The sequence below is a fragment of the Puma concolor genome, chromosome E2, assembly GCF_028749965.1.
Source record: "Puma concolor isolate L17-30 chromosome E2, mPumCon1.1.hap2, whole genome shotgun sequence".
In the NCBI taxonomy this organism is placed as follows: Eukaryota; Metazoa; Chordata; class Mammalia; order Carnivora; family Felidae; genus Puma; species Puma concolor.
In genome coordinates this window covers 53,856,233-53,876,989 of record NC_141681.1, presented here as the reverse complement: position 1 = coordinate 53,876,989, position 20,757 = coordinate 53,856,233, and the positions used below count along the sequence as shown (strand labels likewise).

The 20,757-nt window shown below is 61.9% G+C and overlaps 4 protein-coding genes across 4 annotated transcripts in view; 2 read left to right on the top strand and 2 right to left on the bottom strand.

Annotated features, from left to right (window-relative positions):
• The first annotated feature begins 109 nt into the window (after positions 1-109).
• RPL18 (ribosomal protein L18) lies at positions 110-4,342 on the top strand. The gene is made up of 7 exons (XM_086690299.1): positions 110-256; positions 1,659-1,745; positions 2,088-2,195; positions 2,655-2,753; positions 3,509-3,632; positions 3,715-3,784; positions 4,225-4,342. Exons 1-7 carry the CDS (start codon positions 254-256, stop codon positions 4,298-4,300), a joined length of 567 nt encoding a protein of 188 aa, XP_086546425.1. The 5' UTR covers positions 110-253; the 3' UTR covers positions 4,301-4,342.
• A 519-nt stretch (positions 4,343-4,861) lies between these two features.
• Positions 4,862-14,460, top strand: SACK1E (scaffolding CK1 anchoring protein E). The gene is made up of 5 exons (XM_086690294.1): positions 4,862-6,634; positions 7,815-7,982; positions 8,337-8,461; positions 11,732-12,176; positions 13,611-14,460. The coding sequence occupies exons 1-5, from the start codon at positions 6,161-6,163 to the stop codon at positions 13,884-13,886; spliced, it is 1,488 nt and encodes a 495-aa protein (XP_086546420.1). The 5' UTR covers positions 4,862-6,160; the 3' UTR covers positions 13,887-14,460.
• On the bottom strand, positions 10,009-10,769 carry SPACA4 (sperm acrosome associated 4). The gene has a single exon (XM_025914928.2). It carries the CDS (start codon positions 10,494-10,496, stop codon positions 10,116-10,118), a length of 381 nt encoding a protein of 126 aa, XP_025770713.1. The 5' UTR covers positions 10,497-10,769; the 3' UTR covers positions 10,009-10,115.
• Positions 14,461-14,646: 186 nt separating the features above from the next.
• Positions 14,647-20,757, bottom strand: part of SULT2B1 (sulfotransferase family 2B member 1) — a 32,263-nt gene continuing 26,152 nt past the window's right edge. Inside the window, exons 4-7 of the mRNA XM_086690295.1 lie at positions 20,623-20,749; positions 20,013-20,107; positions 16,670-16,850; positions 14,647-14,854 (exon numbers count right to left, since the gene is read on the bottom strand). Of these exons, the coding sequence (XP_086546421.1) occupies positions 14,673-14,854; positions 16,670-16,850; positions 20,013-20,107; positions 20,623-20,749 (585 nt within the window). The 3' untranslated portion in view covers positions 14,647-14,672. The remainder of the gene's footprint in view (positions 14,855-16,669; positions 16,851-20,012; positions 20,108-20,622; positions 20,750-20,757) is intronic.

The following is a 20,757-nucleotide window of genomic DNA, read 5'->3' as shown; positions in this document are numbered from 1 at the left end:
GGGCCAGAGAGGCCCCCGCCGGGCTTGGCCCCTCCTCCTCGACGTAGCGCTCGTTCCCCGTTGGTGGTTCGTCCACCTATTCCGGAATCGCCCCTACGGCCGGTGAGGCGATTCGCCGTGAAGGGGCTCGGCTCGAGTGCCGCGCCGCGTCGTGCCCGTGTGACGTCACGTAGGCGCCACTCGCTGAAGGCTTTCCCCGCCCACCCCGGCGCTGTTCTCTCTTTCCGGACCTGGCTGAGCGGGAGGCGCCATCATGGTGAGCGTGCTTTGGAGAGCTGGGGGCCCCGACTATCCGCCGCCATCCGTCTCGGACTGGGGCTGGGGGAATGCCGGAGGGGAGCAGGGATGCCAGGGGAGCTCGGAGGGGGCGACCGCCGCGGTGGGGGAACTACTGGGGAGGCTCGGAGACCAGGGATAGGTCGGTCATCTCAGCCTCCGGCCCCCTCCCTTGCCTTTTTGTTACTATACGTACAATTAAGTAGATGGCCGTATTGAAACACAAGGAGGTTAAGTGACAGGACCGAGATCACCCTGCCAGGAAGTAGCAGAGCCAGGGTTCCGACCCAGGCGCTGGTCCCACGTCCGTTCTTAATCTCTTGTCTCTGCTGCCTCTACCTGGACCTGTCATCCCTCCTGGCCTGGCACGTTGGGTTCTGGGGCGGGAGGTTTGGGGGGGTGGGGGTGTCTCTGACCGTCCAATGCCTGGGTTTCGTGGCCAGGCAAACCGCTGAAGTCTCAGCTCCTTGTCCGCCCCGTGATCTTGCCTTCCCTTTCCGTACCCCCATTTGTCGGTCTGTTTGTTGGGGACACAGTAATCCTGTGTGACCGATGTGAGTTTGGAAGAGTTTGTCCGAAGAACGCATCATAGATGATTGCATACCTTAAATGTTGGAGAAAAGGGAGCTACGGATAACCAAGTAGTTCTTTGCAATTCCTAACTTGGTCTATTAAAAAAAAAAAAAAATCGGGGCGCCTGGGTGGCTCAGTCGGTTAAGCGTCCGACTTCAGCTCAGGTCACGATCTCACAGTCCGTGAGTTCGAGCCCCGCGTCGGGCTCTGGGCTGATGGCCCAGAGCCTGGAGCCTGGCTCCGATTCTGTGTCTCCCTCTCTCTCTGCTCCTCCCCCGTTCATGCTCTGTCTCTCTCTGTCTCAAAAATAAATAAACGTTAAAAAAAAAAAAAAATCTCGGGGCAGAAGTTGAGGTACGGTGTAGTGGAAACGGTGGCTTCTTTGGTTTTCTCCGTAAAAGTGGGAAACTCCCTCCTAAGGTTGTGGGGTTCGGGGAGGTAAGTGCGGGAAAGGTTCTCGTATTGGTTGTGAGTTGAGTGAGTTCCAAATAAAGATTCTCCGCTACGTTGTTAGGTAGAGTCTGCCCTTGGCTTCTGTCGTCAAAAAATAGATTTTAAAGAATTTAAAAAATCTTTTTTTTGAGTTGGTGTGACTGCTGTGTGAAAGCTTTTCATAGGGGTCATTTGAGGCTCAGAAGATTGTAAGTGACTCTCCGCATGTCACCTAGGGGTGGACCGGGGATGTGTTGTCTCTTCAGAGACTGGAGTCCTTGCTCTTCCTCGGAGATGAGTAATCAACTCGTTTTTGCGGGCGAATAATCTGCCAGATCAGAGTTGGGTCCGTAATCTCTGCTTTATCAACTCTGCAGGGAGTCGACATCCGTCACAACAAGGACCGAAAGGTTCGGCGCAAGGAACCCAAGAGCCAGGACATCTACCTGAGACTGTTGGTCAAGGTGAGTTTGAGGCCTGAGACCCTTAGGCAGCACCACCCCAGAATTGTGACTTCTAGAACATTCTAGCATTGGTCCCCAGGCTCCTCCAGGGGTCTGCTTGGCAAGCTCGTAACTGGTTTTGCCCGGGGTTCCGGAAGGTTCAGTGTTCTCAGCGTCTAGGCTGTCTATATCTGGGGGTTGGGGAGGGGGCGTGGAGGGTCTCCTTGGGGCCCAGTGGGCTGGGGGAAAGCCATAAAAACCTTGCTAGCCCAAACATCATTTCTTTTGCCTTTTGCTGGAAGGTTGGGAGGGAGGGGTGTGGGCTGCCCTCGGTTCTCATCCTTCCTTTTCTCTTTCCTCCAGCTGTACCGGTTTCTGGCCAGACGGACCAACTCTACCTTTAACCAAGTTGTGTTAAAGAGGTTGTTCATGAGTCGCACCAACCGGCCACCGCTGTCCCTTTCCCGGATGGTGAGCGGCTGACTTGAGCGACTGCATCCTGTCTTAGAGCTGGGCTCTGGGTGGGCGGGGGGGTGGGCAGGCCTGGAGCCTGGCCATCGGCTGGTTTACTTCACCCAGCAGTGGGCACAGAGCTCTGACCCTTGAGGCTGAACAGCGGTGGGTACTTGAGTGGTTCGGCCTTGTTTTCTTGTAAAGCAGGGGCAGTTATAGTGGGTTCGTGTGGTTTCAGGTCCCATGACGCAGTCCTTAAGTGTCAGGAGCGATCTGTTGAACAGTCTGCTTGCGCGTCGTGTCTGGTGCTTTTCCCAGGCTAGACCAGCGGGGAGCTAGTTGGGAGGTGGGGCGCGGGTGGGTTTAGCCCCGTCAGGGCACACGTGTCTCTTGTGCCCTTGGGGGCGCCTGGAGCAGTGGGATGGGGTTTAGACACCAGAAGGAACTTCCTTGACATGCATTTCTCCTCCTCCAAAGATCCGGAAGATGAAGCTGCCTGGCCGGGAAAACAAAACCGCCGTGGTTGTCGGGACGATAACCGATGACGTGCGGGTCCAGGAGGTGCCCAAACTGAAGGTGGGTGAGGAGGGCGCTCCCGGGCATGGTGGGGGGGGGCGAGAGCAGACTCCGGGGCCTGGATGACCTGTCTCAGGTCTGCTCTGTGTGAGGCAGGCGTCACACCTACCCGTTTGAGCAGCTTTTAGGATTGAAGGGGGATGATCTTGGCGTTCTCGATGGTGGGTGTCCCTGGGCACATCCCTTCTGGGTCCCTGTTGGCAGTGCTGGTTCTCAAGTCATGTAGCCTGGCTTCCGATCTAGATTTCTCTGGCAGTTTGTGGCCTGTGGACAACGTCTGGGGTCTTTTTTACCCCCGTTTCCTTATCCGTAGTAACTTGAGGGTGTTGCATTGTTAAAGGCAATTTTAGAAACAAATTGGCCTCAGAGGCGCCTGGGTGGCTGAGTAGGTCAAGTGTCCCAACTCTTGATTTCGGCTCAGGTCGTGCTCTAACGGTTTATGGGATCAAGCTCCGCATTGAGCTGTGTGCTGGCAGGGTGGAGCCTGCCTGGGATTCTCTCTTTCTCTCTCTCTCTCTCTCTCTCTCTCTCTCTCTGCTCCTCCCCTGCACGTGAACATTCTCTCTCAATATAAATAAACATTTTTTAAAATGGTAAGAATAGCTGTTGTCAACTCAGGAAGCTCACTCTAATGGTATTAGCAGGCGCCGCAAGCAGTGGGGTGACTGCTGGGCCAGGGCCGTGGAGAGGAAGTCCCAGCAGCCGTGGGTGGCCGTGCCAGGGGTCTGACCGCTCCTGTCCTGTGTGTCCCCCAGGTGTGCGCACTGCGTGTGAGCAGCCGTGCCCGGAGCCGCATCCTCAAAGCTGGAGGCAAGATCCTCACCTTCGACCAGCTGGCCCTGGACTCCCCCAAGGGCTGTGGCACCGTCTTGCTCTCTGGTGAGTGGGGTTTAGTGGCTCCCGTGGCTACTTCTGGGCGCCGGGTCCCTGCCTGATCCAGTCCTTCCCTTCCTCTCCCCAGGTCCGCGCAAGGGCCGAGAGGTGTACAGGCATTTCGGCAAGGCCCCAGGGACCCCACACAGCCACACCAAGTGAGTATACCCAGCCTTGCCACCCGGCCCTGACTTTTTTCCTGGACCCCGCCCGGTGGGTCTGGGGGCCTTGCCCCGCTTCCAGCCCCTTCTGTTTCTCAGACCAACCCAGCGTCAGGCCTCCGTAGAACCCCCCCCCCCCCAACCTGGTCTTACTGCTTCTTCCTCAAGACTTGGCTTAAAGCTGGTCCTGTTGAGGCCCTGCAGGGCCTGAGTCTGCACCTCCCTCACGGAGCCTGCGTCTTACCCTGCCCTTGGGGCAGCTCAGATGAACCCTTCCTGGGTGCCTGATGCTAACTGCACTCCCGGCCTTCCCCGGTCCTTCCCCCTCACCCCCCCCACCCCATCCCGTGTCCGGTGCTGCTCTGTAGCTGTCCGTGTCCCATTGGGGCTGGCCACTCCTGTGTGGGCACGGTCTCACCCTCTTCTCCCTCCCGCAGACCCTACGTGCGATCCAAGGGCCGGAAGTTCGAGCGCGCCAGAGGCCGCAGGGCCAGCCGAGGCTACAAAAACTAACCCCAGACCCTGCCTTGTTATTAAAAAGATTTGGACTGTTGACGTTCTCTTGTGTGTTATTCCAGGGATGAGGGACGGGGGGGCGGGACACGGGAGGGGATCGGATCGAATTGGAGTCTGGGAGTAGGATGCGCGCCCCTCTCCGTGGACACCAATGGCGGAGGAGCCCTTCCCTCGGGGGCGGAGTCTAGCTCTACCCGCAGGCGCCCTCTGGAGGCTCCGGTGCGTGCTTGTCTGGATCTTGCACCGTTGGACCCTTGAGGGCCCCCCACGGCCAAAGTCCCGCCCCCTCAGTGAGCCGGGTGACAGGTGTTTCCGCACCTGTTCCCTCCCCCGGATTAACCGCACCCGCCCCTCTAAACCTGAGCTCCTCCCAGGCTCGGCCTGGTGGGCAGGGTGTGGACGCGGAAGTGCTGAGGGGGCGGGATCGCGGTGGGGGAGGGGTACGTGGGAACAGGTGAGTTGCTCCCCTTTAACCGAAGCTTGAGTCAGCTGGGGTCTGGCGGGCCCCTGGGCCCTGGGCCAGTGACCTGGTGAGTGTGTTCCCTGGGCTGGGGCCTTCCGCAGGGACCTGCATCGGGCCCTCCTCTGTGTTTACACAAGGGGCTGGGTTCCCCGGATCCCAGGCTAAAACCTGATGAATGAGGCGAGACAGCCGGAAGGACGGCAGAAATAGAGGCAGGAGGTCTCCAGACCCCTGTTCTGACCTCCGAAAAGGCAAGGCAAGGAGGGAAGAGGATGGGGGTCCGGACACATGGGGGGAGCTCTGGATGGGCGAGAGGGAGTCCTGGTTTTATTCCTCTTTATCTTTGTAGGCCTGGTCGCTGTGGTCTGGAGGAGGGAAGCCGCCTGGGTGCCGTGATTGGAAGGAGGGGCCGCTGGTTTGCAGGGATCAGGGGTCCACAGCCCAAAGGTTGGGTCAGGAGCCTCAAAGGAACAGCATGAGAGGGAGACAGGACAGGAGACAGAGTGGTCCTTGGCCAGGAATAAGTGGTTAGCTAGCAGGAGATAGCAGGATTCGGGTAGAAACCCCGGCAGGGCAGCTCGGCCAGGGATCAGCAGAGATCAGAGGGCAGCCCGAGAGCACTCCGGCTGGGAGACAGGCCGGCAGGGGCAGCCAATCCAAGGAACGGTGGTTGGTCAGGCCCTCCATCCAGATGGGCCGGTTCCATGGTGATGAAACCTCCTGGTGAGCGGCTCCGCTGTGGCAGCCCGAGTGGGTGTGAAACCCCAGGAGCAGGGTCCCCAGTCCACGGAGACCGGTCTCGTTCCCTGGCTGGGTAAGGGGGATGCCCAGACTTCGGGCTGGAGCCCATTCTTCCCAAGCTTGAGCGAGCAGGTCCAAAGGGGAGGTGCGTGGAACGATCCGGCCGTGAGAGCTGCTGAGCCAGCCGCGAGTTGTCAGGAAAAACAGATTCTGCGGGACACGGCCGGGTGGTCAGATACGGACATTGTTGGAAGCAATCGATGCCTGCCAGATAATCCAAAGGAGAGCGTCAGTTCGACGCGCTATTGGTCAGGGGCACGTAGGCAGCCCGCTCTGCCTTTAGTTGGGGACATTTGAGTGGTAGGAGACAGGCAGGCGGCCTGTCGCCTGGAGATGGTGGGGCAGTCGGCCGGCTCTCTGGCCAGGACAGGTGGGCCATCAGCCTGACCGAGACTGAGCCAGCAGACCGGTCATTTGGGGCATCGCGTGGCCAGCAGGCCGGAAGTTGTTGCGGGGCGGAGCATAGAGGAGGAGCTGAGGGGTCCCGTGGCCGCGTAGAATCTGCCTGGCAGGAGACCCCCAGATGGTCAGTGCCCCAGAGACGGCCAAACCCTCCACCTCCCAGCCTCACGGCCGTCCGCCCCAGCAGCCCCATGTCAGCCTCCCAGCTGGCAGCGCTGGAAGGAGCTGAGTCGGAGGCCGGGGGGCCGCCCTTGACCGAGGCCAGCCCCGGCTTCCTGTATTCCGAGGGCCAGCGGCTGGCGCTCGAGGCCCTGCTGAGCAAGGGCGCGGCGGCGTTCGAGGCCTGCGTGCAGCGAGAGGGGCTGCGGCCCTTCCTGAGCGGGGAAGAGCTGCGGAGTCTGGCGGCGGCGGCCGAAGACTGGACAGCGTCCAAGCAGCGGCCCGACAGGGCGGCAGAGGGAGCCGCCGCCACCGATGGGGACTCGGGCAGCCTGACCTACTGGCCTGGACGGTCGGAGGAGCTGGTGCCCACGCTGCGGCTGGGCTGGCCGGAGGACCCGGCCTGGAAGGGAATCACCCGGGTGCAGCTGTTCACCCAGCCACCCGACGAGGGCCACCCGCCCCTCAAGGAGCTGGTGCGCCAGGAAATCCAGGCCGCCCGCAAGGTGGGGGCTCCGGGGGCCCGGTGTCCACTCCCCAGACCCGCGCGTCCTCACACGCCAGCTCCCGCCCCTGGGAGTGCACGTCCCCTAGGCCCCGTGGCATCTTGGCCATGCCCTCCTGGGACTTGTGGGTCCACATGGCTCCGCCCCGATGACTCAGGTGTCCGTATCCCTCAGACCTCCTCCTCGCCCTCTCTCCTGGGTACCCCTAGGCATCCACGACCCTTGGGACTTAACTATAACCCCCTGGCTCAGTCACCTCCTCCACCCCAGATTCCCCCCTGCAGCCCCCCCTAGGTGGCCTACTCTTTTTTTTTTAATATATATTTCATTTTTAAGAGAGAGAGAGAGTGAGCAGGGGAGGGGCAGAGAGAGAGAAAGAGAGAGAGACAGAGGACCCAAAGCAGGCTCTGTGCAGACAGCAGTGAGCCCGATTCGGGGCCCGAACTCACGAGCCGTGACGTCATGAGCTGAGCCCAAGTCACAGGCTCAACCACCCAGGCGCCCCTAGCCTGGTCTTTGTGCCTGTCGGCTCCCACATTTAAGTGCTTTGCGCGGGTTAACATTTAATGACCCTCAGGAGGGTCCTGTGAGGTTGGGACGCATTTTAACCAAGTGAGGAGATGGGGAAACTGAGGCACAGGAGGTTAAGTGTCTTCACCGGTGAGTGGCCGAGCGGGGATTTGGACCAAGGAGTCCTGGCCGGTGATCAGGAGTCATCACTGCTACGTATTTCCAGGTGCTCAGCACCCCAGTCCCCAGGGGAGCTCTGGGTATCCAGGGCACCCAGGGCACCCCCAAGGACCCAGCTGTGCAGTTGGCCACAGGTGCCCTGCCCGGGCATCCAGCCCACTGAGCCCTGGAGCGGGGGGGGGGGTGGGGGTGGGGCACCATGCAGTGTGTCACAGCTCAGGGGACATCATTCACCACTGCAGCTGTGATTAGGATGACAGTTTTCCAGGAAAGCCAGGCTTTTCCTCATCCACGTGTAGGCACTATATGAGCAGGAGTGTGGGTCTGGGGGGGGGGTCTCTCCCGCAGTCCTCTGAACATCCCGCGGAAGCCAGGCCCTTCAACTCCCACCCCCAGAGCACCTCACCCCCAGGGCCCCGCCCCCCCACTCCCAAATGTCCCCGGAGCTCCAGGCTCCATCCACAGCCCTTTTCCCCACCCCTCCCCCCAGCTAGTGGCCGTGGTCATGGACATCTTCACCGACCCAGACCTGCTCTCGGACCTGTTAGACGCCGCCACACGCCGCTGGGTGCCTGTCTACCTGCTCCTGGACCGCCAGCAGCTGCCTGCCTTCCTGACACTGGCCCGGCAGCTGGGGGTGAACCCCTGGGCCACTGAGGTAGGAGCCCGGCGGGGGGGGGGGGGGGGGGGGGGGCGACCAAGTCGCCATCTTCCTGGCGCTGGGGCAGCAGGGGCAGATCCTTCCACAGGGTCCTAGCTCACTGAGGCAGATGCCAGCTGAGAGGGTCTGCTGAGACCTGATGCCCGAGGCATTGGGGGAATCAGGGGCGGGCTTTCCCACACGGTCCCCCTGAGTTAGGGGTACCTCCAAGAGACCCACCCCCACAAGGCCGGATATTGGTGACTCTGGGGAAGCTGGGACAGAGTCCTAAGCAGGGGACTCCCAGGCCCTGTGCGGTGAGCGGAGGCGTGCGAGGTGGGCCTGAGCAGGGGCGTGCCCCCTCCGTTCCAGAACCTGGATATCCGGGTCGTGCGAGGCTGCAGTTTCCAGAGCCGCTGGCGACGGCAGGTGAGTGGCAACGTGCGTGAGAAATTTGTGCTGCTGGACGGCGAGAGGGTCATCTCCGGATCCTACAGGTACTGCTGCCCCTCGTGATGCCACCCGGTGTCCTGTCCCCAACTCCCAGTGTGCTCAGAGAGCAGCTGGCGTCCCTTTGACCAGCCTAGCCTCGCTTTCCTGGTCTGTGAAATGGGTCGAAACACCCTTGCTGGTAGAGGAGGTGGGGGGGGGGGGGGCAGAACCAGCTGGGGGTGGAGCCAGGCCTGCCCAGGGGGCCGGTTTAGTGGGGGAGGGTCCTCTCTTTAACCCTGGGTCTCCCCATCTGGAAAGCGGGGCCCGCAGTTTGTGTGTGGGTTTCCAAACCAGGAGGACCTGGCTTGGGGTCCTAGCTCCGCCCTGAGTGAGTTGACTCCGCCCCTCTAAGCGTCTATTTAAAAAAAAAAAAAAAAAAAAAAACAGCCGGTGTGCAAAGGGCCTGGCCCTCGGACTGGTCCGTGACCCTCCTCTCTCCTGTCTTTGGGATCTGACCCGACCCTGGATCCTGGCTCCTCGACCTCTTAGCTCGGTGACACTGAGCTCTGTGCCTCCCCTGCTCTGAACCTCAGTTTCCCCATCGGGAAGGTGTGAATAATCACAGCACCTACCTCCGAAGGTCACAGTTCGGGGAGGGTGCGGGGTGCAGGGACTCTCGGGTCAGAGGGCCTGGGTTCAAACTGTAGCTCCACCAGCTACTCGCTGTGTGACTTTGGGCAACGGACTTCACCTCTCTGTGCTTGCTTTTCCCCCGCTGCACAGCGGGATGATGTGGTTAGGGCCCGTGGAGCAGGGTTTCTTCTCGACAGAGACGGTGCTCACGTGAGGGACAGCCGGATGATTCTGTGTCGTGGGGACTTTCTTGGGCCCTGGAGGAGGCTGAACTGAATGTCTGGTGTCTCCCCAGTAGACGACCATAGCACCCACTCTGCCCTACTATGACAAGCCAAAGTGTCTCCGGACATTGCCGGGTGCCCCCTGGGGGGGGGGGGGACGGGCAGACATGCGCGGTCGGTGACCATTGGCCTAGGCTAGCGGTTTTCAATCTGGGGCCTGCCTGCGGCGGAATCAAAACGTGGATCTCGGGGCCCCGCCCCCATTCAGCCGGCCTGGGATGGGACCTGGGAAGCAGCATTCCTGGCAAGCTCCTCCCACTGATTACCCATGCTGCCCGTCCGAGGAACCCATTCTGGGACCCGCCACTGTGGAGACTGGGACCTTTCGGAAAGAATCTATCTTCCCGGCTTGGCCTGGGGGCATTCAACGAGATCACAGTGCCTTGGCACGTCACATCAGCCGCCTTCCGTAAACATCAGCTGTCATTTATTATTGTCGTTATTCGGGGTTTCTTGGTTTCGTTTTGTTTTGTTTTGAACCCTATTTCATCGACTCTAAGGTGCCACCGATGAAAAGCAGCATCCTGATCAAAACGCGAGAAGAGATGCGTCTTAGAACCAATGAAATACAGTAGGGGGACAAGTCAAACCCACCGAGCGTGGCTCCCCGCCACCAAATCAGGCCTGAGGACGCTTTGCCGAGCCCCCGGGTCCGGGTGGACGGCCCTAGAACAGATGAGGCCAGGGCCACGAGAGGTTGTCCAGGGCCTCTGGGCATTTAATGAGGGGGAGGGGTGGAGGCAGGAGGCTCGGGGAGCAGCAAGGCCGGGAGACCAGTCCCAGGCCCTGCCCTTCAGGTCGGTCACAGCAAATGTGGGAACAGCAGCAGGCCCAGCGCCAGGCCGGCGGCGGTGACCCCTTCCAGCTGGCCGCTTTCGGGACCGGGGGCCCTGTTACACATGTGGCCGGAGCAGCAGGTGGTGGTGAGGGTGTAGGTGACGCCCATGTAGGTGACGGGCTCCTCGTGGCCGCAGGAAGTGGACTGCACGCAGCCTTTGTTGATGATGAGGCCGAGCCCCGGGGCCACCCCCTGGCCCGTGAAACAGTCCTCGTCTTCGCCACAGCGCATGTGGGTCCCGGGGCACTGCGTGGAGTCGGTCAGCTCACAGAACACACAGTCCTTGGCGCCCGTGGCACCCGGGGGCAGAGCCATCGCCAGAAGCAGCAGCCAGCCGGGGACCATGGTGGCCAGGCGGGGGTGACGGTGCCCAAGCCAGGCCGTGGGCTTCCTGGGCCTCCCGGAACCGCTGAATGAGGATCCCGAGTCTCCCTCCCCCCCCCCGCGACTTTCGCCCCTGGGCTGGCCTCCCGGGGTCAGCACTTGGAGTGTCCTCGGTTCCCAACGCTCCGTGTCCGTCTCAGGAGCTCCGTCGTGACCACGGCTCTCGAGCGCTTGGGTCTCAGAAGATCCCCGGGACGGAGACAAGCCAGCAGGCGCGATCCGACGGGCGTCTCTGTGCAGCGGAATGGGGTGACCTCACAGACCCCTCAGGGTTCCCACTGGCCGCTCCAGGGGTGAGGTCACAGGTGGGGGGAGGGGTGTCACAATCTGAGGGCAGGACGGCCCCCTGACCTGCCAGGGAGCAAGGGAGGACACTGCCACCCTGCCAAGGTAAGGACGATCGGACCCACGCTCGCCATCCTGGGGGCTGAGTCGTCGCTCTCTGGGCGCTGGGTGCTGTGCCCGCTGAGGCGCACGAGACACAGCCCGCAGTGAGCCCACTTTCCAGATGGGCAAACCAAGGCTCAGGAAGGGAAAGCGACGTGTCCAAGGTCCCCTGGGCCAGGATTGCAGCCCAGGTTCGTGTGATTCCAAAGAGGGCATTTACTGAGCACCTGCTATGCGCCAAGGCCTGAGCCAGATGCTTTAAACGCCACCATCGTGACAACAGGGGCGATGGGGACACCGCTGACCACAGCCAGCAGGCTTTTAGAGCTGGCCACCGTGCCCGGGGCTCAACGCCCTGTTCCCTCGTTCCAGTCTCCCTACATTCGAGCTCCGTATGACAGACGAGCAGACAGAGGCACGGAGCGGCCACACAACAAGTGCTTGACAAATGGCGGTCATTATATGGGAAGCAGCCGAGCCCGACGACAGGACTTGTGGAGTCCGAAAACACATCCCATCTCTTTCCGGATGGGGAAACCGAGGCACTGATGCAGCCTTGGTTGGGGAGGGGGCAGAGTCCCTTAAGATAAATTTAAGTGTCTTAACTCATGTAGCGGTCACGTCAGCCCTCTGGGTAGGTACGTGAGTCGTTCCCATTCTACGGAGGGGGATGTCGAGGCCAGAGAGGTTGCAGGATTTGCCTGAGGTCACACAGCCTGCCCTGGGACCAGGTGGGGACTGGTAATGGAGTCCGGGCGGGGCCCGCGGGGCTGCACGGAGAGCCTGACCCCTCCCTGCGTGCCCCCCAGCTTCACATGGAGCGACTCCCGCCTGCACCGAGGCCTGGTGACCCTGTTGACCGGCGAGATTGCTGCCGCCTTCAGCCGAGAGTTCCGGACACTGTATGCGGCCTCCTGGCCACTCCCGTCCGCGCCCACCTCGGGCCCCTTCGTCAGCATCGTGGGGGGGCTGCAGCTGGCCCACAACCCCCACCGTGTGGCCCGCCGCCGCTCTGTGGCCCCCGTGTCACCGCCACCGCCCGATGGCCCGCTGGCCCAACGCTTGGCCGCCTGCCGAGTCTTTGACGGGGACAGGCAGGAGACCCCGGCCGCCCCAGGGCCGGCGCTGAGCGACATCCTGAGGAGTGTCCAGCGCGCCCGGACCCCCAGCGGCCCCCCCGCCCGGCCCAGCCACTCCCTGTGGGACCTGAGCCGCCTGTCCCAGCTGTCCGGCTCCAGCGACGGTGACAACGAGGTGAGACCTGGCGGGTGGCCTGAGAGAGAACAGGGATAGCTGGAAAAGGATGGAGGCAACCAGGGCCGAGTTCCAGTCTCTCCCTGGCGCCTCAGTTTCCTCATCTGTGAAATGGGTGCGTCCCGAGCTGTAGTAACACCCACCTCAGAGGCGTGTGGCCCTACTGCGTGCCAGGCAGGGGTGAGCGCTGGGCGGCCCGGGGCAGAGACCCCGGGAGCCACCCTGGGTGCAAATCCGGGCACGACACGCCAATTGTGAGAGCCGTGGGCGGGGGGGGGGGGGGGGGGGGGGGCAGAAATTTGCCTGAACCTCCATGTTCTCGTCTAGCAAATGGGCCCAGCAGTGGTCCCCATGCTCAGTTCGGCGGGAGGGAGTCAGTGAGGGGCGGATGAACTAGAACAATCATCATTCCGGTAAATCCGCGAAGTGGAATTTATTTTTACTGAGTTCGTGGCCTCACCTCACCCCAGGTCAGTGAGCTACTAGTCTTCTCACGTTCATTGTTACAGAGGGGTAAGCTGAGGCCCAGAGAGGTCAAGTAACTTGCCCAGAGTTCCAAGCAACCATCTTTTGGGGGCACCTTGCCACACGCCGGGCGCTTTCCCAGGGGTGGCTAGCTGGGACCTCTGCCACAACCCTCTGGCGGAGGGGGGGGTGTGGGGGAATGTTATTACAACTCTGCACCCGCCCATTTCGCAGGTGAGGAAACCGAGGCACCAGGGAGAGATTGGAACTCGGCCCTGGTTGCCTCCCGGGTGAAGCTTTTAAATGCTCTGCCCCTGGCTTCCCAGATTCGAGCGTCATGGGGGTGCTGGGGAGGGGATTTGGGGAGCTCTGAGGGGGTCTTGGCGCCCCCCTCCCCAGCTGCTTAGACACCGGGGTTCCAACACAGCCTACACTAACTCTCTGGGATCCTGGGTGGGGAGCCTCAGTGCCCCCAGCTGTAAAGTGGGCTGTCGAGAGGGTGAGAGCGGAGCCGGGATGGGGAGGGGGCCGTGGATGCCGGCAGAACTGGGGCACAGTTTCTCCGCGAGCTGTGCGCCCCCGTCAGGCTCAGTTTTCCCATCCGCGAAGTGGGAACCAGTGGGGACCTTTTTGGAGGGGGAGGGAGAAATGTCCCAGGAATCCCCTCCCTCCCTCGTTTCCGGTCCAGGGGAGAGGTGGGGATGGGCACAGCAGGGGCAAGGTCCTCGCCTCCACCCGGTCCTGAGCCACCCTCACCCAGCATCACCTCCCTCGGCAAATATTTACTCCCCCCAGGCAGCTGCTGGCAGCTTCCTGTTTCTCCTCAAGTCTAGAGTTGCAGGGGGGGATCACGGCTCCCGGGGGCCCCCCCCCCCAGGCCTCCCTGCACACACACGCCCCCCCTTGCCCCCCCTTGCCTGGACTCGGCCCCCAGCACCTTCTCTCACCTCCCTGTCTTTCCCTCCACAGCTCAAGAAATCCTGGGGTTCCAAGGACACCCCCGCGAAGGCCCTGATGAGGCAGCGGGGCATGGGAGGGGCCCCCTGGGGTGAGACAGAACCCCGTCCTCTGGGCCGGTCCCAGCCCCCAGGCGGCCCCCTCCCCGTCCTCCCTGCCCGCCGCCTCCGCCATCTGTCCCCGACCAGAAGGAGGTTTGGTGAGGATGCCACCTCCAAACTGCAGGAGCCCCGAGGCACCCAGCAGCCAGACTGGGCTGCCCAGGCAGGACTCAGGGGGCGACCCTGACGGGAGCCAAAGCCACCCTGGACGGGCCTGTCGACGGTCACCTCCCAGCCCCCCGTCCCCCGTCCGTGTGGTGCCTTGGACAAGGCTTCTGGCCTCGGTGTCCGGGAAGCGGCAGGGATGTTTCCCCCTTTGTTCTAGAACTCGGGCAAGCCCAGTGCTCAGTCTAGATGCCAGTGTCGCAGTTCAGAAAATGGGCAGAAAGTGTCGACCCGCTGGCATCCCGGGACAGGGCATATCCAATTGCGGCCAGGCCGGAACTTGTCTGAGGACGGGCCTGGCCGAGTGGCCCCCGAGCCGGCGTCGCGTGGGGGCGAAGGTGGGGCGTCCCTGGGACAGGGTGGGGAGCCTCCTGGATCTATCAGGCTCCGGAGCTGTGGGTAAACTGAGCTTAGCAGAGGAGAGGAGAGAATCCAGTCCAGGGAGTGGGGCTTAATAATGAGGGACAGGAAATTGGTGGGGACCCCTGCTGGGGGACCGGTCAGGGCCCTGGGCGCTGGGACTGTTTTCTGGGTGCCAAGGGGCGAGTTGGGGCTCCCTTTCCCTCTGCTCACAAGAAAGCTGCTTTATGCCAGAATCTTGCATTTTCACAGCCTAGCCGCAGACCCAGGAATCCAGTCCTGGGCCCCTCCTCCCTCAGACTCCCTGGGGGAGCCAGGCGCCCAGCGTGGGGGTCCCCCCACCCCGGCGGCCTCCTCCCCTCGCGCGCCCCCTGCCGGCCGCCCACCGGCGCGCCGCCTCCAGAGCGCATCGAGAGTCGGGGCAGGAGCGATGCGTTTATTCTCAAGGTCACAGGTCCGGGGGGTGCTCGGAGGCCTGGGCTGGGGTGGGGCTGGGATCGGGGTCCGGGCTGGCGTCCTCGGGGTCGTCCCAGGGGAAGGTGGGCAGCCCCCGCATCTGCTCCCGGTAGACGCGGTCGAAGGCTTCGCTCTGTGCCACCGTAAAGTGGTTCTTCCAGTCGCCGCACACCCCTGGAGGGGAGGGAGGGGCGGCGAGAGGGGAGGGGCGGCGAGAGGAGGGAGGGGCGGCGAGAGGAGGGAGGGGCGGCGAGGTGAGGCCCGGCGGGGTCATCCCCCGCGCCCCACATCCCAGCACCCTCTTGCCCGCCTCCGGGCCTTGGCCAGGAGCACCTCCCCGCTCCCTTTTCATCTCCACGTTTTTGCCCTTTTACCTCCTACTGGTGGCTGCCTCTCACGCTGGCCTCCAGTCACCTGGCCAGACCCCTGGGCACCCGTTTTGCCCCCTCCTTCCCTTGGCTCCCCCCCCCCACCCCGCCTCTCCTTTCAGTAGACCTGTTGCCTTCCTCCTCCAGCTTTACCCCCTGACCCCTTAAATCGCTCTGCCCAGAACCTCCCCCTCCCGCTCCAGCATTTCCTGGCTCCCTGTCCCTAACCTCTCTGGCTGGAAAAACAGCATCCTCACTCCGGGGCTCCCGCAACACCCACGCTACCTCCGTGATGGCTCTGCCATTGGGGATGTGCCCACACGCCCGTGCCAGGGAACGCGCGGAAGGGTGGCCCTGGCCTCCTCGGTTTCCCTCCTTAACCCTCGTGGCGACCCAGCAGGCGAGGGGCGTGACCTCTGCCCCTTCCACGGGCCCAGGCGGGCGCCGGGGGGGCCCCCTCCGGGCCGGCCTCGTGCTTCTCACCTGGGGCCAATGTCATTTGGATGGCAGTATTTTGAATTACATGACGCCCCCTAGTGAGGGGTGGGGGTGGGGCTCCCTGTGATAGGCTGAATAATCCCCCTCCCCCCACGTCCACGTCCTGGTCTTTGGAACCTATGAATATGTGACCTTACAAGAGGGACTTTGCAGGTGTCATTGGTTAAGGATGGAGGTTTATCCAGGCAGACCCACAAGGGTCCCTATAAGAAGAGGGGGAGGGGCGCCCGGGGGGAGGGGGAGGGTGGCTCCTCAGGTTGAGTGTCAGGCTCTTGATCTGGGCTCAGGACACGATCTCATGGTTTGTGAGTTCGAGCCCCCCCCCCCCCCCCCCCCATGGACGGTGCGGAGCCTGCTTGGGATTCTCTCTCTCTCTCTCTCTCTCTCTCTCTCTCTCTCTCCCTCCCCGTCTCTCTCTGCCCCTCCCCCGCTTGCTCCCTCTTGGTCTCTCTCAAAACAAACAAACATAGGGAGAAAAAGAAAAAGCAAAAGAGGCGGGAGGCTTAGAGTCTGGGATTGGAAGACTGCCACCCTTCTGATCGGAAGACCGGTGAGGGGCGAGGAGCCCAGCAGTCGGTGTGGGGCTGGAAACGGAAAAGGCAGGGAACAGATTCTCCCCCCTGGAGCCTCCAGAAGGACCCGTCCCCCTGACACTTTTGATTTTTAACCCAGGGACACTGATTTGGGACTTCTGACCAGAGCTGTAAGGGAATAAACGTGGGTTGTGTTAAGCCGCTCAGTTTGTGGTCTTGTAGCAGGAATAGGAACGAAGACACTCCCTCCCCTCCTTCCCGTAATCCGAGCGCTAGAATGTTTCTGGGCTGAACCTTAACACTAAGAAAGATTCACTAAGAGTCTATATAGCCTCAAGACGGTTCAGTCCTGGCTGTGGCCTTGGACAGGGCCATTTTGTCGCCGTTTGGAGCTCTCTGGATGCCGGGCCCTGTGCTAAGCCCTGGGGGGGCGGGGGGGGGGTCCCTCGGGACCTTGGGAAGGCAGTGCTGCTCGGAGCGACCCCACGTTTCAGCTGGGAAAACCGAGGCCCAGAGAGGTGACATGACCGCCCCAAGGTGCACAGCCAGGCGGTGGCCGGGTGAGCCTTGGAACCCCAGAACCCCCGCACCTTTCCGGAGGAAGGCGCCGTGGCGTTGGTCCAGCAGGCTGGGGGGCAGCAGAGTGAAGTTGGACATGGCGTTGGCCTTCATGGCGCCGAAAGCCGAGTGTGCCACGACGGAGTCCAGCGCCTCCTTGCCCAGCGGCCGGCCCAAAAACTGACATATGTTCTGCAGGGAGCTGTGGAGGTCCTGCGGGGGCCGGGGAGGGGGGTCAGGGAGGCCGGGTGGAGGGAGGGGACCCCAGGCAAGGAAGGAGCACCAGACCCAGAATCTGGATGTCCGAGTCCCCGACCCAGAGCCATCTGGGTGGCTCTGCTGCTTTGCCTCAGTTTCCCCACCACCAAGCCGAGGGATGGGGCGATGGCTTCCGAGAGTTTTCGCAGGCTGGGGGTTTCGGAGGGTTCCGCGGGTGGGAGGGAAGGGGCAGAGCCGGGGCAGAGGTCAGTTGGGCAGCTGGTGCACAATCACCCCTCACTCAGGTTAGAAGTGGGGGTCAGCCTGTCTGTGCCCCAGATCTGCACCTCCCCCCCCCCCCCCCCCCCCCCCGGTGCCCATCCCGGAAGAGCAGCCTCACTCACTGGGTCACAGGACCAGATTCCCAGCCCGGCCTCCCCCCTCTCTTACTCCCCCTCCCCCCACACCCCTGTCAGTGTCCCTCTGCTCATCCCCTCCTCTGTTCTCGGCGCCCTTGCACTGGGCCTGGCTTGTCCTCTCCCCGTGGACCCGCGACTCGGCCTCCTCCCTGGCCTCCCTGCCTCCAGGCGCCCACACCCAAAGCTGCTCCCGGCCCCCCTGTGGCTCCCCAGTGCCCTGGGACAGGAGTCCCGGCCCCCAGGCCTGGCTTTCAAGGACAGAAGTGGTCTGGCCTGGCCTCTAATTCCAGAACTTAACCATTCCCTGCATTTTCCTCCCTGCAGCCTTGGTGGGGGGGGGGGGGGGGGGGAGGGTGGTGGCCGAGAATGCCCCCTGGCACCCTCCTCCCCCAGGCAAACTTCTCCACCCAGATACAGCTCAAACATCACCCTCCTCCTGGCAACGATCGATCGTTCAGGCCACGTGGATTGAGGGGCGCCTGGGGGGCTCAGTCCGTTGAGCGTCCGACGTCGGCTCAGGTCACCATCTCACCGTCCACAGGTTTGAGCCCCACATCTGTGCTGTCAGCACAGAGCGCACTTCGGGACTTCTGTCTCCCTCTCTCTCTCTGCCCCTCACCCTCTCTCTCTCTCTCTCTCTCTCTCTCTCTCTCTCTCTCTCTCTCTCGTATATCTGTGCCAAGCCCACCAGCAGCCTTGCAGACAGGTGTCATTACCCCGGTCAGTAAATGGAGGCCCAGAGAGGGGAAGACACTCGTCCAGGGTCACACAGCTAGGGAGGAACTCAGACTTCCGTGCCCGAAGCCCACGCTTCCCTCCTCTGTCTCGCCGCCTTCCCTGATACTTAGTGCCCAGGACAGTTAGCCTTCTCGTCAGCGCCGCCAGCCCCACGGCTCGGGTTTTCCAGGCCATTCCTGGTTTCGCAACCCTACATCCCTTTATCTTCTTGAACCACCGGCGTGTCCCAGAAATTCTAACATGTGTGCAGTTCCTCACACGCCAGGGGCAGCCCAGAAGCTCTGCCAGGCTGCATGGCCCAGTTTTTGGCTTTGGAGAAAAAAGCGCGATGAAACAAAACAAAACAAAACAAAATAAAACAAAGCGGGGGGTGGGGGAGGGGATGGGGGGGTGGCGGTTAACGCCAAACATCTTGTCTGGACCTTTCCATCAAAAGACGTTTACCGGGCTGGGCAAAAGACTCAGGCAGGTTGTCAACTGTCCCCCAGCTTCCTCCTCCATAAAACGGGGGTACTAACAATATTGGGGTGCACCCTATACAATTATATTTTTTGCAGATCCAAACGGGTCCAATATGGGCAGCTGTAGGTGGTTCTAGCTCATCTGTGACTCGCCTGTCCACACGCTGAGGATTAAGTGAGGTGTTTGGTGCGTGGTATTCTCGTTATTGCCGATCCCACAGGTCCTGCCTCGGGACCTAGTCGCTTTTACTTTGCGCACTATATTAACACTTTGGGGTACCTTGTCAGATGGTCGTGCTGTGCCGGGGGCTCCCTCCGGCAACCTCACGAGCTAGCATTTTCCCACCCATTTTAAGGATGGGACGTCTGAGGCTCTGAGAGATTTGGGGGGACGTTAACTGCTTTGTCGGACACAAACATTCAGGTGCTTCCCCCTCCAAAAAGTACCGGCAGAAAGCATCCAAAAAATAATAATAATAATAATACATGAGGAGCGCCTGGGTGGCCCAGTCGGTTAAGCGTCCGACTCCCGTCTGACGGTTCGGGAGTTCGAGCCCCGCGTCGGGCTCTGTGTTGACAGCTCGGAGCCTGGAGCCCGCTTCCCATTCTGTGTCTCCCCCTCTCTCAACCCCCCCCCCCCGCCACCAAATAAAATAAAATCCATGACGTGTACATACAAGAAGGAAACATGTCTGGGGAGCTTGGGGAAGGGGCATGTAAGGGCACCCTCTCGGGTGCCCAGCTTCTGGAAACATCTTTGTTAAGGACCTGGAATGGCTGGGCGTGTTCGCTGGGGGCTGTGCCCCCAGAAGCCCGGCATCCTCCTCGCGGCGGGGCAAGGCAGTGGGCATTCTGGCACGGCACTTCTTCCAGGGAACTCTCCCTGATTGCCCCAGCCGGAAGGCATCTCTCTCCCAGGTGCCTGCTCCGGGGACGTCTGGTGGGGTCCAGACAGGATCCCCGTCTGACTCCAAAGGCTGTTTCCTTGCCACGGCCATCCCTGGAGCTCACTCCCCACGCGCCACGGTTCCATGCTTTTCCTGCCGCCTCGCCTGCTCAGGGCCCACCCCTGGCTCCCACCTCCTCAGAGAAAAGCCAAGGTCCTTGCTGTTGTCTCCCACCCCCACCCCTACCCCCGCTCAGGCGGCTCTGGCCACATCCTTCTTGGCTCCCCTTGGAAACACATCAAGCGTGTGCTGTCACCTCAGGGCCTTTGCACTGGCGGGTTCCCTCTGCCTGAGACCCCCCCCCCCCAACCAGCTATCCCCCTGGGTCGTCCTTGACCTTCAGATCTTTGCTTAAGTGTTATCTTCTCCCGGAGGCCTCCCCAACCACCCTATTTAAAATTGTGCCCCACACACATTCCTTATCTTCCTTTCCGCCTTGCCTTTTCTCTCTGCTCTCCAGCTGCCATCTGTTTTCTTTGTTTGCCCATGGCCCCTCTCCTGCTCCCTGGATCGGGACTCTGCTCTGTTCACCGCTGTGCCCCCAGTACCTGGTGTGTTGGGGGAAGGGAAGGGGGCGGGAGGCGCCGGGTGGCGGTGGGGGCGCGCGATCACCTGCTGCAGTTCCTCGTAGGTGATGAACAGGAAGTTCTCTTTGCCCTTCATCCGAATCCAGCCCTTAATGTGGTCGAACCAGGAGCCAAACTGCACTGCGGGGCGGAGGGGCAGGCGGATGAGGGCCGGGCAGCAGGGCCACCCCCGCTGGGGGACCGGGGGGGGGGGGGGGGGAGGCCTGACTAGCCCCCCACGTGGCCCCGGGCATGGTGCCTCGGGGCTGGATGCCTCCCCCAAGCCCCCCCCCCCACATCTGGCCCCCGGAGAGAGAACCTTTGTCTCCCCATCTCTCTCTATTTCTGCCCCTTTTCTGCATTTCTGTCTCTGTTTGTTTCTTCCCTTCTCTGTATCTGTGTGTCTGTCTGTCTGTCTGTCTCCGTTTCCTTCTGTCTCCTGCTCACTCTGGGCCTCTCAGTCTCTCTCCGCTTCTTTCTCCCCATTGCTGTGTCTGTCACCGTCGCTCGGTCTCTTACACACCTGTCGCCTTCACTGTCAATCACGCCCTGTATCGCTGCCTCTCTCTCTCCTTCTTACCCCCTCCCCTGCCCCCTTCCTGTCTGGGCCCAAGAGGGGCACCCCTTCCGGACCCCCACTCTGCCTCAGTCCTCACCTTCGCCTTCGAGAAAGTTCTGCAGGAACTGGTCAGGTGTGCCGGGGTCCTTCAACTGCCTGGCGATCTTGGAGTAATGATACAGCGAGACCACCACGTCCCGGGGGTTCCGGCCCATGTAGATCGCCTGCGTAT

Coding starts and splice junctions, on each gene's coding strand:
- RPL18 (XM_086690299.1), top strand. Junction 1,746..2,087: donor ACCTGAGACTGTTGGTCAAG/GTGAGTTTGAGG, acceptor TCTTTCCTCCAG/CTGTACCGGTTTCTGGCCAG. Junction 2,196..2,654: donor CGCTGTCCCTTTCCCGGATG/GTGAGCGGCTGA, acceptor CCTCCTCCAAAG/ATCCGGAAGATGAAGCTGCC.
- SACK1E (XM_086690294.1), top strand. CDS start 6,161: ATGTCAGCCTCCCAGCTGGCAGCGCTGGAAGGAGCTGAGTCGGAGGCC. Junction 6,635..7,814: donor AAATCCAGGCCGCCCGCAAG/GTGGGGGCTCCG, acceptor CCCTCCCCCCAG/CTAGTGGCCGTGGTCATGGA. Junction 12,177..13,610: donor CCAGCGACGGTGACAACGAG/GTGAGACCTGGC, acceptor TTCCCTCCACAG/CTCAAGAAATCCTGGGGTTC.
- SPACA4 (XM_025914928.2), bottom strand. CDS start 10,496: ATGGTCCCCGGCTGGCTGCTGCTTCTGGCGATGGCTCTGCCCCCGGGT.